The sequence below is a fragment of the Fimicolochytrium jonesii genome, assembly GCF_025526975.1.
Source record: "Fimicolochytrium jonesii strain JEL569 chromosome Unknown EV422scaffold_45, whole genome shotgun sequence".
NCBI classification, from domain to species: Eukaryota; Fungi; Chytridiomycota; class Chytridiomycetes; order Spizellomycetales; family Powellomycetaceae; genus Fimicolochytrium; species Fimicolochytrium jonesii.
The window spans coordinates 140,930-155,546 of NW_026515712.1; the positions used below are offsets into that span (position 1 = coordinate 140,930).

The window sequence follows — 14,617 nt, forward strand, 5'->3', positions numbered from 1 at the left end:
CCCAGCACAACCCCATCCTACCCCACCGCTAGCCCCAACGAGTTCAGCCCACGAGAGGACTACCTGAGGTTGCTTTGCCGGTTGCAAAGCTCATACAGAGACACTAGGCGACACTGAGGACGCACCGAGTTCCACCGACCAAGGCCAAGAGGACTCTGGCCACATTCGTGCTCAGTTTCGAACGGTCGAGGCTCTCGGCACACCAACAGGTTTCAGTCCTTGATCCCCGACTACGAATCGTACTGGCGCAAGTCGCTTTAGATATTAGACAAAATCTACACGCATCGGAAGACACATAGACTACACAAACCGCCAACATGCCTCGAGAGATTACTATCAAGGTCCCAGCCTCGACCTCCAACCTAGGCCCCGGTTTCGACGTCCTCGGGGCCTCTCTTTCCCTCTACCTTCACCTCACGGCCACAGTCCTACAGTCCGGCGAAGAAACAGTGATAAGCTACTCCGGCAACAATGCGCACACCGTTCCCTTGACCGTCGCGCAGAACTTAATCACCCAAACCGCGTCCTATATTGCCGCCGCCACCCGTGGCGTCCCATTACCACCTCTGAAGCTGCATATCGAGAACCATATACCGTTAGCGAGGGGCCTAGGCTCTTCGGGCTCCGCGGTGGTCGCTGGTGTCCTGTTGGCGAACGAGGCGTGCGAGCTGGGTATGAGCCGGGAGCGAGTGTTGGATTTCTGCCTGATGTTGGAGGGCCACCCCGATAACGTCACGGCGAGTTTGCTGGGTGGATTCTGTGCGAGCTATCTGGCCGTAGGGGTTGAGGAGGAGTACAAGAAGGTGCATGCGTTGACGCCGGATGACTACTGCCTGAGCGGCGAAACGAACGGAAACACACACCACCGGCTGGATCTCCCACTCCCACCCATCGAAGGCCTCGGTCGACATGTGAAACTCAACGTCTCGCCCAGCATCCGCGTCGTGGTCGTGATCCCGCACTTTGAGCTCTCTACCAAATTGGCCCGCAAGGTCCTGCCCACTACCTACGCCCGCGAAGATGTCGTGTTCAATCTGCAACGCTTGTCTGTCCTCACCACCGCCTTATGCAGCCCGACGCCATCGCCAGACCTCATCTGGGGCGCCATGCACGACCGCATCCATCAGCATTACCGCCAACATCTTGTGCCGGGCTTACCGCAGATTCTCGCCCTGACGCCGTCTGACTGTCCGGGATTGCTCGGTGTGTGTGTGAGTGGAGCCGGACCTACAGTGTTGGCGCTCGCCACGGAGAACTTTCAGCAAATTGGAGACAAGATTAAGCAGATTTGGAAGGGAAGCCAGGGTGCCGACGGGAAAAGCATTGAGAGTGAGGTCTTGGTCTTGGATTTTGTGACTGAAGGTGCTGTTTGGAAGGCTGTCACGACGTCGGCGTAGGAAGTTCCCTGTGTTTTATTACATTTAGAGCCCCAAGGCCGTTGAGGCCATGCATATATATTCCAATGGGTTCTAGGCCCACGTCTACATGAACGGCATCTGTGGTATATCCGCGACCACTTCGCAAGCAGGCGACGCGTTTTTGTGAATGAGTGGGCAAGATGACCAGTCGTCTGGTCGCGGGAATCCATGGGGTCCATAATGTACTGTACAGGGAGCGGGAGCGGAATGGCGGGAGCCCTGCCTTGGCTCAAAGACGAACCTACGGAAGTAAGATTGTTGTCGCAGGGTCCTGGAACTTACCGTTGTTTAACCTGAGACTGGTTCGATGTCCAGCAAGTGCATGAGGGGTTGAACAAGACCCCTCCACATCTCAACCAGATCCAGCCGCCTTATAAAAGCACCTTCGCTTCCCTTCACTTTTTTGTCATCAGTTTCCCAAAACTCAGACCTAGTGATTCCTATACGCACTGTAAGTACGAATATGGCAGGATGAGACCTATCACCTTTTCTGGGTTTTCTTGTACAGGGGGAGTTGGGAAACGCGATTTTTTTGCTCACCCTTGTTTTTCCCTCGCGCGTATTACAAATTCCCTCCCGTTGGAGAGTCCGCGCTCGGATCCTGGCTTGCTTAGAAACGACAGGAGTCGGGGCCAGCGAATCGGTTCTCCTTTCTCGTGTGTTCTCCGTGCCATACAGATGCTGATGGATAGCGCAGTTTTACGCTGCCTATGGAATGAGGGGCCAAGATCGTAATTGCAGGCATCGCCGCGCATCTTCGTAATCGGGGCTTCAAGCACGCTGGGTCATCGAAATTGATGTCGTCCCTCGGAAAATTTTGTGTAGGCTGTGGTCAACCGGATTGTCCATGTAAGCCCACCGACCAGGCCCGACTCGGGCATTATGGTATGCGTTGGAAGACAACATCGTGATGCATGACAATATTCAGCGAAGTGAATTCTGAACGAGTCCGCCTCGGGGCCGCCTTTGTGGCCTCCGTTCCGTAAGCCCTCCGAGTGAAGAGAACATCAGTGGTCCGGGAAGATATCGTTAGCATGCGATTACTTCGTATCAGACCCGATCAGACCAATGCGACTTTTAGTCAGAAGAAAAAGTTGATAACTTGTGGTGGAGGATATCACCAGAGAATATTTGCCGAGTCCCAAGCCCGAATCGGGCGTACGAGGTCCTCCCAGATGATTGAGGAAACATAAGTGTGCATAAGTGTGTATATGCTGGAGGACATCTACGCTTATATCCAGGCCTATGTCGGACCCGAGTGATTTTGCCTAGGATTGCGTGCGTTTTGCGGACATTCTTGATGGTTCGGGTTTTCCTTTCTTATATCGAGGCCCGATTCGGGCCTAAACATCTTTTCTCGCAGGAATTCGTGAGGTACGAGAACATTGGCTATGCTGCAGGGTATCGGCGGACTTTCTGCGCTTGTATCCAGGCTCGGGTCGGGCCAGAATCATTTTTTCCGCAGAGTTGCGTTGGTAGACTTGGATGCATTGACAGAGAACGTAGCCGGCGCTCGAGGGCGGAGTTGGCTTGCTGGAGTCGGACATCGTAATCAGCGACATTCGACGCGTTCTTTCGTTTTCCGCGTTTGCTTACCCAATCCCTACAGACAACATAACAGGTGGCAGCCTGTTCGCATCTTGATGCGCGTCGGTCCAGCTAGGATGCCGCTTTCCAGCACTCAATGATGTGCGATATTCGCATTGATACTACTGTGACCCAGACACATTGATGGCTAGACTAAATGGTATACATTCAAACGGTGAACCTCCGCCTATCTGGATACCACATATCAAAGACGAGAAGTAAAGTAATACGTCCTTAATCTCTTGAGGTCCTACGCCCAGATCCTTCTCCTAATCATGCAAAGCACTCAACCACTTCACCCTCCAGTCCCTCCTCACCGCCCACCACCACACCCCCAGCGTAAGCACCACAACTGCAAAATCAAACACCAACCCACCCCCAAAGACCAACGCATAAAACGACCACGCCTTCTCCACCGGCACAGCACCAATCTGAAACGCAATGCACCAGGGCAGCACCCAGAGGATATTGGTGGTCAGAGCCGTCATGAACCAGATGTCGAGCCGCGTGGCGAGGAGGACCGCCACGAGTTGCACTTGCAGGGTGAAGAGGACATAGCACCAGTCGAGTTGGTGGAAGAGAGTGGTTGTAAGCTCGGCGACGGTGGAGGAGGAGGAGAGGTAGAGGGCGAAGGGTTTGATGAGGGCGAAGGACATGAGGAGGGCGAGGATGAGTTCGATGGCGAGAGTCCAGAGGAAGGAGATTTGGGCAGGACGGGTGACGTCTGTGGAAGGGGAATGTGAGATGACGAAGGTGTGCGAAAAACGGATTGCAGATGTTGGCGAACACTTACATTTGAGCATAATCAATTTGGGTCCGCTGGAGTCAGCAATGGAGCTCGAGTCGCTTCCATCTTCAATTTTGTCGACATCGCCGTCACCACTGTCGCTTTCGGTCTCCAACGAGCCTTGAGTCTTATCAATGTCGTCCGCCGCCACAATACGGGGCTCATCTTTCCCGCCTTCTTCTTCATCCACACTATCTCCGGAGCTGACTTTGGCCTGGGCTTTGTACTCTCCCCAACGATGGCCCACGAACGCCAAGGTTGCTTGCTCGAACGCGCTTGCCGGTACCATCTATGGGTTGAGGGAGTATCAGAAGTTTTCCATACAAACATCGGCGAACAACAACATGGAACTTACCATTATTCCCCATCGAATGGTGTTGAACACTCCCCAAGCAGTAGCATAATCAGACCCAAGACTCACAATCTTCGCCACCTGCCACAGATACAACGCATTGCGGATAGCCGATTCCGAAAACGTAAAGACCGCTGGCCGCGACAGTTCCTTCAATGCGTTGATCGAAGGCTTCATCCCCGGGCCGCGCACTATAGAAGAAGTACGCGATGCCGGCAAATGCAGCCGCGCCGTCGCAAAAGAGGCGGAGCACGCCTTGCGTGTTTGCAGTGGGTGTGCCCTTGTACACTCGAAATGTGGAGAGGAATATGAGGTCTAAGATGATATTGAGAACTGTGCTCAGTGCGCTGATGAGGAGCGGGATGTCGAGTCTGTCGAGAGAACGGGTGGCGGTTGTTGTTGCGTATTGCAGGACGGAGAAGAGGCTGGAGAATGCGGCGATGCGAACATAGGTGATGGAGTTTTCGCGCACCTGCAGGAAAAAGAGGGCCAGTTATGAAAAGTAGGTGGGTACGCAGGAGGAATGTTAGCTTACATCTTCCGGCACGAAAAGGACGCAAACGCCGGCGCTGCGCAGACAAAGAACACACTCAAAGCCGTTCCAAGCACACTCTGTGCCAGAATGAGCGTCCAGGATAGCCCTCTTCTCTTTTCCATGCCTTTCTCTTTGTCGCCTATGACATTGAATGCCACTCGTGACAGGCCTTCATTCACGACTTCAGTGACAACCCCGACATATGTGTATATGTCAGTGGTGACGACTTGAGACGGCGCGAGCTGAGCAATCCAGAGCTTTGACAGAGTTCCGTAGAGCGCGGGAAGTAGGAGGGTCAAGAAGTTGATTAGGACGGCTCCATAGTACGTTGCCCGCATAGCTTGCAGGCGAGGTTCGGGCCTGGTCACGGGGGCAGAGGGGACTGGCATTTTTGAACTGAGTGAAATTCCACGGTAGACGACTATAGAGTGTAGACTGGTAGGTATAACGCGGTTCCTGCTGGAACGGGCGGTACTTGAAAGGCGGAGATGTGTGGAGGTATCGCCACACAGGTTCGGCAGCCTGGGAATGTCGAGGTCGTTTTGGTAGAATGCGCTAACTTGTTTCGGGAAGGCAAGCCTGAACGCTGATGGAAAGTGGGACCACAGATCCCTCGCATCTTTTATAGCGATCTTGTTTTGGTTGTCAGTGAAATAAAGGGACTGACAGCAGCATGCCGAATGACAGCAGGTGCAAATTGCCCGTTCCTGAATTGTTGACATGGGCTTACGCGTCACAAACGCGTTCATTAGGGGTCCCCTTTTTTTGCCCCCCACATCTCCTTCCAAGTCAGATTGCGGGACGGATTACCAAGATCTGGTGGGGGTTGTAAGGAACCAACGAGCACTGTGTCCAGAGACTGACATCCGAGCAGGTTGCATCCCTTGCGCGTGCGTATTGCGAACGCGTCTCACATAAGCAGGGTCCGAAGTTCTCCAGAAAAAGTTCGAGTTATCATACGGAAGCTCAAAATATTGGCCATCGGAGAATATATGAAGTGAGCACTTGCAGTCTGGGAAAGTATGTGCGCACTCCTCGTCTGGACTGGGGCTTACGAGGCAATCTAGACATCTGGCAGTACCCTCCTCTGCAGGGCGCTGTATCATGGTTTCTATGTAAATACCCAACATTATCTAGATCTAATGCATACGCCATCCGTCGACATCAAATTCGCACTTGGCGGGGCATAGATAGGGTTGTAGGGGCATAGATAGCGAATATGACTGGTTGCGCGTGGGCTTCCGATAAGCAGAGGAGAGCAGGAGAGAGTTGCGTATGGCCAAGCGGTCGAGGGAAGTGCAGACAATCGGAGAAGGGCAGGACAGGTTGATGAACCCGATGCTAGGCCCGGGCGGCCCAAGTGGGTCCCCGTACCGGTATCATGTAGGTTGCTGCCCGTGTGTAAGAATCGGCGGGATTACCGTTTTTGCTTCCGTGAGAGAAAACATCGAGCCATGAGCTTGGGCGCGGTGCTTTCAGTGTGCTGTGTAGTCGCGGAACCGATGTTTACTATGTAAGACACTCACCGAGACACCTGATCTCTTTGCGTAGCCAGGTTTCTCTCTGCATCGTCAATGGCGAATAACGCGACGATCTCTGTCCGCCGGGTCTCCTTCGCCCACTGGAGAGCATTCTGCACCTCCGATGACTCCACGTCCACATCTGTCGTCAAAAGGAGCGTTGCAATTTCTATCTGCTCCCATCCAACAGCGTTCGCAAGCGCTTCCGGGACGACCTCCGCGCCCATCGACATGAGCTCCTCGACAAGGGCGAGGTGACCTCGCCCACAGCACTGATTGAAAGCCTCGCTCATATTCCCTCCCCTGTCCAAAATATACATGATGGCGTCCCGGTGCCCTGCTACTCTCGCTACCCATATGGGACCGTCTTGCTGCAGAAGATCGGCCCCACACTCCTCGTGGAGATGTCGTATCATGTCCAAGTCGCCGTTCTGCTCACAGACGCAATAAAGCAGACGGTTGATATGAACGAGGGACGGGGGATAGAAGTCCGTCAGGTGCTTGAACAGGTCCACGTGCTCTCTTACGACAGCAATGTCAGCCAACGTATGCCGAAAAGAAACGCCATCGTCCGGATCCCTCCCCAGGTCGATCTGGAAACCCCGTGTCGACATGAGCGAAAAAGCGTCCACCCGCCCGATCAGAGCTAACGCCACACCGAGATGTTCAGAGTTGGGTGAGATTTCTAAGTGATTCACTCGAGTCCACTCATCGACAAATACAAGCAGGTGTTCTTCCGGCACTATGGAAAGGCTCTTGACTGCCCCCAACTTGGCTTTGTGAGCGAACCTCTTTGTGAGGTCTCTCGGTGTCAACAGCTGATACAGATCAGAGACGCACAGAGCCGAGATGAACGTCGCGCCGTCGCATAGAAGGACAATTTGGAGGAGGAGTTCGGGACTGAGCCTTGACATTGCGATATGCGGGATGGTTGTTTGCGATCTTGATGGCTTCGTTATCATCGTCGAAATGTTGGTTGGATGACTTGCGTCCGCTGAATTTACCGTGCACTTGGGGTCTTTGATCACGTGGATGAATTCTTGTCATTTTAGTTGTCACGTAAGCAGGTTGTGAGAGGTTGGACGCGTTTTCCTGACGAGCCTTGGACGCGTCCCGTGTTCTTTGAAGCGACAGCAACATGGCAGCAAGCGAGTCTTATTGAAAAATAACCGCTTCGCATCAGAAAGGGATCCGGAGAGCGTTAAGCGTGGTCGAGCTGCTTGCGTCGTCACCCTGTACTTACAAGCACTTTGGCCAAGACGTAACATTTCCGTTCTCAATCCGCAATTACTCTTTTTTTCTCATCTTCGATTTTCTCCACACCCGGCACAACTATTAAAGTAAAGCCCCTTTCTGACAGACTTGGACGAGAGATGGCTAACTCTTTCATCGTTGGCCCGAGTCGGGTCCGAGGGTTGCAAATGTCCCCTCAAGGGGTGGTGGCTCCTGGGCAGGTACAAGCGGAGTCAGGGTCAGAAGAGCGCCAATCCTTATGCCTTTGACCTTCTTCGAAGGTAGGAATGTATGACATTTTGGGGATTGTCTTTTGGGTTTCCTCTTTTGGGAATTGTCTTTTGGGGATCAGGGCCTGGCAGAGCAGGATCCCAGAGGCGTGGCTCAATATCTGGCGCTTTGCATCCTTGTAAGGTTAGCTAGCCCAATGGGGCCTGGTTTCCTGCACCGCAAAGGAGACAACAAACACGTTGCAGAAACATTCAAAGATGCAAGCCATCAAGTGCGCTATGTGAGGCTTGTGGAAGCAATGACAAGCACAGACGCTGTACTCTCCTGGCTATTCAGCGTTTGCTCATTGTCCGACCAAATCAACCTTGCGTGGCGAAGGGATGCCATGTTCTAGAAAGAACGCGTCGCAGGCTCTGTGTTTTTCTACCACGGATCTCGCCAGTTCCCGCTTTCCAGGAGCTCATAAACACGTCACAAGGTCCCGGCATGTGCTGGACCCCTGGAAGTTCACACGGAGGAAACAAAATGCGTCGCCAGTTTTCAAAAGAGAAATGCGGACACAGGGCCGGGATACAAGTAGATGATCTGCAAATAAGTGGACTGCCACTCCCACCCCTTCTATTATGCTCTTCCCTTTCCAAAAACCCCTACTGGAGCTCCGAAACTCGTAGAGAAAGTGCAAAACGCTTTTTGAGTGGTTTTGCAGTGGCAGACGCGTCACTGGCCTTAGTAGAGCTTTGTGCTGTCCTGAAAATTCTTCGATTCTGTTTGCCCAGAGCGCGATTAACCATCATTGCCTTCCCTTTGCGCCGTCGAAGACCTGGCTGAGCCTCGGGACCTTTTAGTGCCCTTTGTGAACCTTCGAGTATTCTCAAGGAAAACGCGTCAGGAACGCGTCATGAAAAAGTTGTCAGTGGTATCAAAGCTTTTGAAAGCAAGTAACGCGTCCGTCCCTGCCGCTTAGCCGCACATAAGGCGACCCCAACCCACCACGGTTTCCCCCTGGAACTTTCGCATTCGTCTAGATAACTTCTTTTCCTCGTATAGGACAAACCGTCAGCGCGTCCAATAAATAGGACCCAGTAATATTACTATTACTTAAAATTGGGGATGAAAGTGGATTGAGAAAGACTTCGCCTGTCAAGCGATGAGAGTTCGGATAACAGTGCAGGATGGGCTATCCTTCGCGCACTCAAGGCGGACTTAATGGGTACGTTGGAAAGAATGCGCAAACGAAACGAACTTTTGCTCGTCTAGGAGTGGGGCCTGCTTTTTGTCTCTTCTGGATGTGGCGGAGACCCTTGGGTGCTTTGCCCGTTTATCAAGGACTGTCGGGCCCTGCTAGGGCCTGCAGATGCAATTGTCGGAACGCGAATCCCATCGTCCCGCAGAAGTGAACGCGTTGCCAGCGCGTCTGAGATGGACGAAAGTCAAGTGAGCTTAGCAGACCAGCCCTTCCTATTACGCACCTTATGCCAAGGGCGGAGAACTCCGAAATCGCTGGGCGCAACCCGAAACAAGTCGCAAAAATACATCGGCTCCATTGTCAATGTGGGCCTGTGCTGCATGAATTGTTACTTCCGGATGGTGGAGGTTGGGCCTGGAAGAGGGCCAATGCTCCTCGAAAGAACGCTGCGCCGGCCCAGGCTGGGCCAAGCGCTTTGTCAGTTTGCAATGCAACCTTGAATTCTTCAGGAACCTTGAGTTTTCAAGGATGAACCAACGCGTCACAAAATGTCGAAACGCCAATCAGACATAGTTAGCGAAGCCCGATATGGGCATGCGTGTCGTAGTGCATCTGCACTCTGATGCGGAGCCCACGAGAGGCGACGAGGGTCAACAGACGCAGAGTCACTGCCAACCCAATCACCGCGTTGAGGGATAATATTATATCTTCGTTTTTGGGTTAGAAATGCATACGCGCTCTTGCCATATGGCTTGCCGTCTTCCAAAGACGTCGAAACAAATTCCGGAACACATGCGAACCTTGCAGAATCCAACAGAAAGGCGGTGGACGGTAAGCTTTCTCACCCTGCCTGGCTGTTTGTTGAGCGTCTTTGTCGACTCTTCTCGTCACAACGGGACCCTGGGAGCGCGAACTTCCATACGCGGAGATGGGAGGATCGTTTGTGACGCGTATCACGTAAGCTCAATACGCCAACACACACCCCCGACTGGACCGTCCATCTTCAAGCGCACACAGTCTCGGCTTTCATTTCAGACTATCCGCTCCTCTCGCACTTTTCTTTCCTCCTTTTTAGCCTTCCTCCGTCCACCGAAAAATGATATCAGGAGATATTTACCCGGCCGTCACGGGTCGTCAATACCGTATGACTTCCTGCTATTGCCTCTCGTCTCGATGATCCTCTATCCGCAACATTCCAGACTCGAGCGTACGGTGTACAGGCATGCCGCATTTGGGCATGTGCCCGGCATGGCGAAGAAAGCGGACATCATCCGCCCGGTCCTGCATGCTAAGGATAAGTTATAAGTTTCAACGCGCTTTTTGTTAACATTACTTTCTCTCGTCTATATGGGCGTGGTTTCGTCGGCCATTGAGGGCGAGGACATGATCGTTTACGAACTCGTGATTTGCAAAGGAAAGGGACAGCCAACGGGAAAGAGAAAGGCAAAGTGTCAAGGCCTTGCTTGACAGCTTACCTTACCTTACCTTTCCCTTGCGGAACGATCCCTCGTAGTCCAGCGCTCAGGATGTAGCCATGCTGTCAGGCGAAGGCCGGGGTTCTATTTCTTGCCAGGGGACTCGTACCTTTTGCTTTACGCTTGGCACGCAATGCCGAAGGAAAAGTCTGCTGACGATTTAGGAAGTGCCCGAGCGCGTCCGACAGCCTGGACATCCGTGAGCAGGTGCGTGAACTTTGACAGGTAAAACACAAAGCGCTATCGTCGGGCTCGGCAGTCACCTGCATGATTCACGGGACAGCTCCCTATATCTGCTCTGCCCCTGCCATTTGTAACCCCGTGTATTTCAAGCCGAACAGTCCCGTCTCCTCGCACTTTCTTACCGTAACGGAAGCTTTCGACGCGTTGTTCCCCACAACGCGTGTACATATAATGTACTGTCAGCATATTTTGGCGCTGTGCAAGTCCGAGCGCATCTCAAACTGCGCAAGGGTCCGCTCGAACGATTTGATGAAAGCCCGATTCCCGTTCCGTGCCCTGCTCGCCACGTCCCCAGGGCCACCCTCCATTCCCGCTGGGTCTGACAGCATCCCGTCCTCCCCCTCTTTTCCCCCTTTGTCTAAGACATCGACGTTAAGGGCATAAGGCCTTCAAAACAGACCGTCGCACGACGCTTACTTTCTCTTCGTCTCCCGACGTCTTTCCAGTTCCAGGTTTTACGCGTACCGAACGCGTGCATGTTGCCAATTGGGCAGACAATATTCCACGCGACATGTCGAGGGCTTACATCCTCCCGGTAAGTATAAGTGCAAGACGGCAGACAACTGTGGTCACTCATTGCTTCGCCCCTCTCAGGTCATACTGGGTCCGCAGGTGGCTTGCCGGGACGCGGGATAGCAATCACGGCCATGGCATCTCTGACTTCACCGTCCCGCCATGGAACCGATGACCTAAATTGGAATCTGAGGGCTGAGAGGAGAGAAGATGGCTCGAGTTGGGGGGCCCAGCAGAAGGGGTGAACGCCCTGCGTGCGAGCAGCCCATGCCTGTGCGTCTGCCCCCCCTCCCCCCCCCCCCCCTTCGCTCGACTCCACAACACCCCTCAGACCTTCTGACTGCTCCAGAAGCGGCGGCGGTAACAGGACTCAGCAGCAGGCTTCAGCCGTAAGCGATATTGTTCAGTCCCAACCCTCGTTGTCGGCGTTGGCACCACCACCGGACCCGCTGAGCGAAGGCGTCTCATTGCGCGCATGATCGCCCGATTACGTAGGCAGTTGGACGACTTTATTGACGGCTTTTACCGTTTTCGCAAACCGAACGAACGCAAAACGACACGATCACCTAGATGAAAGCATACCGGAGTGAACCCCCGCGAGAGATCTGGACGGGGATAGCTGATGTCGCTCACAGTCCAACAGGCCCCAGACTGCCATCTACCTCCAGATCAGGATATATGTAACCTTCACGGATCTCGTTCGTTGAAGTGCGACGGAGCGCCTCTGATGATGCTCCTTATTCGATTCTCGTTCGGGCGTTTTCCGAAACAGTGTTAGCTGTTCGATGACAGGGCTCACTGGATTTCAGCAGCTCTCGACCTTCAACCGGACGACTTCCGTAGTGGAACTGTGAACGGCGGCGGCTGAAGTACTGTAGTTCAGGTCGATTTCGCTCATCATGGCGCATCGACAAACCCAGCCTCTCGTTGTGTCCGTGGCACGGCCCTGCGACCATTTCGCTACCTTTTAGGACTGAAGTCCCGCGTTGTGACTCCATTTCAAGCGATTCGTGGTGCTATCTTGAACTATAGGAGGCCTAGTATTCACGTCATGGGTGCCTTTTTGTTATCATCATCTCACTGTTACTTTAGTCGGGTGAGTCGGACAAGGTTGCAGGAGCAAGCTTTCTATCTGGACATAAATCTTCTCTGTTGGCAGTGCGGATGCTGGTCTGATGCAGTCTGCATCCATATCATGTTACAAAAGCAAATGCCATCTCTGCACTGATACAAATATCCAAAATGATTGGCTGATCCTGTGAATTCCATTTCTACGTTGCCATAGTACTATGGAGGCGGAATTAGATATGTGTTCCCTCTCCTGGCGCTCCATCTTGTTGCGAGAACTGCGTCTTCCCCCAAACCACCTGCCGCTACGTAACATAAAACGATTCTCGCCCGCTTTTTATGTTGCAGATACGTCTCAGCCTCCATCGGCGTTTTACGGGCGTTTGTCTCTCAATGAGAACGGTTGGGAGTTGCCGAAATCCTCATAACCCGCACGCACGCGTTTCTGGACAGACAACAAAGAGACTCGAAGAGACGCTCGACCAGGCGCTCCGGGCGTCGTCCTATGTACAGTTACATAGTCTCCCATCGTGCAAGCAAGCATCTCTCCACACACGCACGGCGCAAGTACTGTACGTCGGCTTGAAAGCAACTCCGTCTTCGACAGAAGGTGCCTCCTGGCCGGTCGTCCGCCGCTGCCTGGACACTCGCCCTTCGCTCTCTCCGCGTATTTGCATCTTCCCGCACCTGCTGTGCTCCGCCGTTGCAGACACTTTTTCCCCACGGATTTCACCCACCACACTCGCAAACATGCAAGGACAAGACTACTACCAGCGCCAGCCTCAATATAGCAGCGGCGACCCGTCCAAGAACGGCTCGAGCTCCACACCGCCCGCGAGCAGCATCACCATCCCTAGGATCGGGCCGGAGGAGGGCTTGGAAGCCGCCGCTGCGATCAGTCTCCTACAAGCTTACTGCGTCAAAACCAGGATCTCACCACCGGACTACCAGATAACAGGGCAACCACCTTTTACTTGCAAACTGACAGTGGCGGACTTGGTCTTTCAGAGTGGCGGTTTCGCCAACAAGCAAGAAGCAAAGCGCACAGTCACCGTGGCTGCTGTCGAACATCTTCGCAGTAAGGGAGACCCTTTCATAAAGCAGCTGGTCGAGAAGGATGTGGATTATGTCTCCAAGCTGCAGCTCCGCGCACAAGCTGGCAGGTTTGACATGCCCATGTACGAGCACCAGCAGCACAGCCCGTCAGCGTATACTGCGTCGGTCCTTGTCGCTGGGCAGAGGTTCACCACGCAAGGAACTTTCCCGACCAAAGCAAAGGCGAAGCAGGAAGCCGCCAGGATCGCTTTTGAGAAGGTGGTCAGGGACTTCCAGCAATTTCAGCAGTCGTATCAGCCAGCGTTCCAAGGTTTTCATCCTCCGCCTCAACAATACACCAACCATACCATTCCGCCACCCCTTCCTCCTACTTTCCCAAGCGGCAACCGCAGAGCAATCATGCCTCCTCCTCCTCCGCTGTCACCGAACCTTAAGCAGGAACCGGGTGTTTCGTCTAGAGGTTTCAAACAAGAACCCACAACCTCCTTCATCAAACAAGAACCTTCAAGCTCTTCCTCACGCCAGTACATCTCCGACCGCGACCGAGACCGTGAGCGGGACCGGGAGCCAGCCCGTCGTCCGCGAACCCCACCTCCCGTCGCTCCATCCCGCCACCAGCACCCCGACTCCCGCTACGAGCAGCCTGACCCTCGCTCGGCGGTCTCCACGTATACCCACGGCAAGCGCTCCCGCATAGACTCCCCCGAACCGCACGACGACGACCCTCGTTCAGGCGACGAGACCGGAGTGCGCTACACCGCCAGCGTGCACGGCGCGCACCCTACGTACTCAGGCCTCCTCGACATCGAATGCTTCAAGCGCCGTCTCAACCCCCCGCGCTTCGATTTCAGCGAATCAGACGTAGGCGGCCACTCATGTTCCGTCATCATCGAAGTCGTCGTCGTTGGCAATAGCACTACCGCAAACGGGGGTTCTTTCAATGATGACGACGCCGATGGTAACAGAGCGGGAGGTGGTGTTGTCGCCAACAGTGGAAGCGGCGGGGGTGAGAGGAGGCAGAAAATCACATTCCCTACCGCCCGCGTGCACTACAAGAAGTCGGCCGCGAGAGAGGATGCCGCTGGCGACGCTTACAAATGGCTGATTGGACACAATACCGATCTGCCATCGAGTCACAGAGTGGTACGGTCTTCCTGAGCGCGCGGTCTCTCATCAGAGTGGTTCATCGGATCGTCGTGTGTGCTTGCAGGCTTTTATCTTCGACCCGGAGGTTGGATGGTTGCACATCGAGGGGGCAATAGTGTTGCAGAACTGCCGCAAAGCCCACAGAAACTCTCTCTTCCGAAAAAGGCGCGAAAAGATAGTGTTAATCAACACTACCCTTTCGCTCCTTCCCACCCCCTTTCCTCCTCCTTCCCTTTTTTTCTTCTGGGCCATTTGATCCCCTATATC

The 14,617-nt window shown here is 53.8% G+C and overlaps 4 protein-coding genes across 4 annotated transcripts; 2 read left to right on the forward strand and 2 right to left on the reverse strand.

Annotated features, from left to right (window-relative positions):
* The first annotated feature begins 44 nt into the window (after positions 1 to 44).
* EV422DRAFT_342645 (ribosomal protein S5 domain 2-type protein) lies at positions 45 to 1,763 on the forward strand. Its single transcript, XM_053066472.1, has one exon. The coding sequence runs from the start codon at positions 318 to 320 to the stop codon at positions 1,395 to 1,397; it is 1,080 nt and encodes a 359-aa protein (XP_052920805.1). The 5' UTR covers positions 45 to 317; the 3' UTR covers positions 1,398 to 1,763.
* A 1,271-nt stretch (positions 1,764 to 3,034) lies between these two features.
* On the reverse strand, positions 3,035 to 5,068 carry EV422DRAFT_623934 (uncharacterized protein; the record flags this gene model as incomplete). The annotated part of the gene is made up of 6 exons (XM_053074245.1): positions 3,035 to 3,223; positions 3,289 to 3,729; positions 3,799 to 4,081; positions 4,148 to 4,278; positions 4,337 to 4,616; positions 4,724 to 5,068. 6 exons carry the CDS (start codon positions 5,066 to 5,068, stop codon positions 3,174 to 3,176), a joined length of 1,530 nt encoding a protein of 509 aa, XP_052920806.1. The 3' UTR covers positions 3,035 to 3,173.
* A 1,133-nt stretch (positions 5,069 to 6,201) lies between these two features.
* EV422DRAFT_572424 (uncharacterized protein) lies at positions 6,202 to 7,113 on the reverse strand (the record flags this gene model as incomplete). Its single annotated transcript, XM_053073123.1, has 1 exon — positions 6,202 to 7,113. The coding sequence occupies one exon, from the start codon at positions 7,111 to 7,113 to the stop codon at positions 6,202 to 6,204; it is 912 nt and encodes a 303-aa protein (XP_052920807.1).
* Positions 7,114 to 12,224: 5,111 nt separating this feature from the next.
* EV422DRAFT_581873 (uncharacterized protein) lies at positions 12,225 to 14,606 on the forward strand (the record flags this gene model as incomplete). The annotated part of the gene is made up of 2 exons (XM_053073386.1): positions 12,225 to 14,347; positions 14,415 to 14,606. Exons 1-2 carry the CDS (start codon positions 12,488 to 12,490, stop codon positions 14,604 to 14,606), a joined length of 2,052 nt encoding a protein of 683 aa, XP_052920808.1. The 5' UTR covers positions 12,225 to 12,487.
* Between the last annotated feature and the right edge of the window lie 11 nt (positions 14,607 to 14,617).

What these genes read in the sequence shown, in the direction of transcription:
- EV422DRAFT_342645 (XM_053066472.1), top strand. Translation starts at nt 318, where the DNA reads ATGCCTCGAGAGATTACTATCAAGGTCCCAGCCTCGACCTCCAACCTA.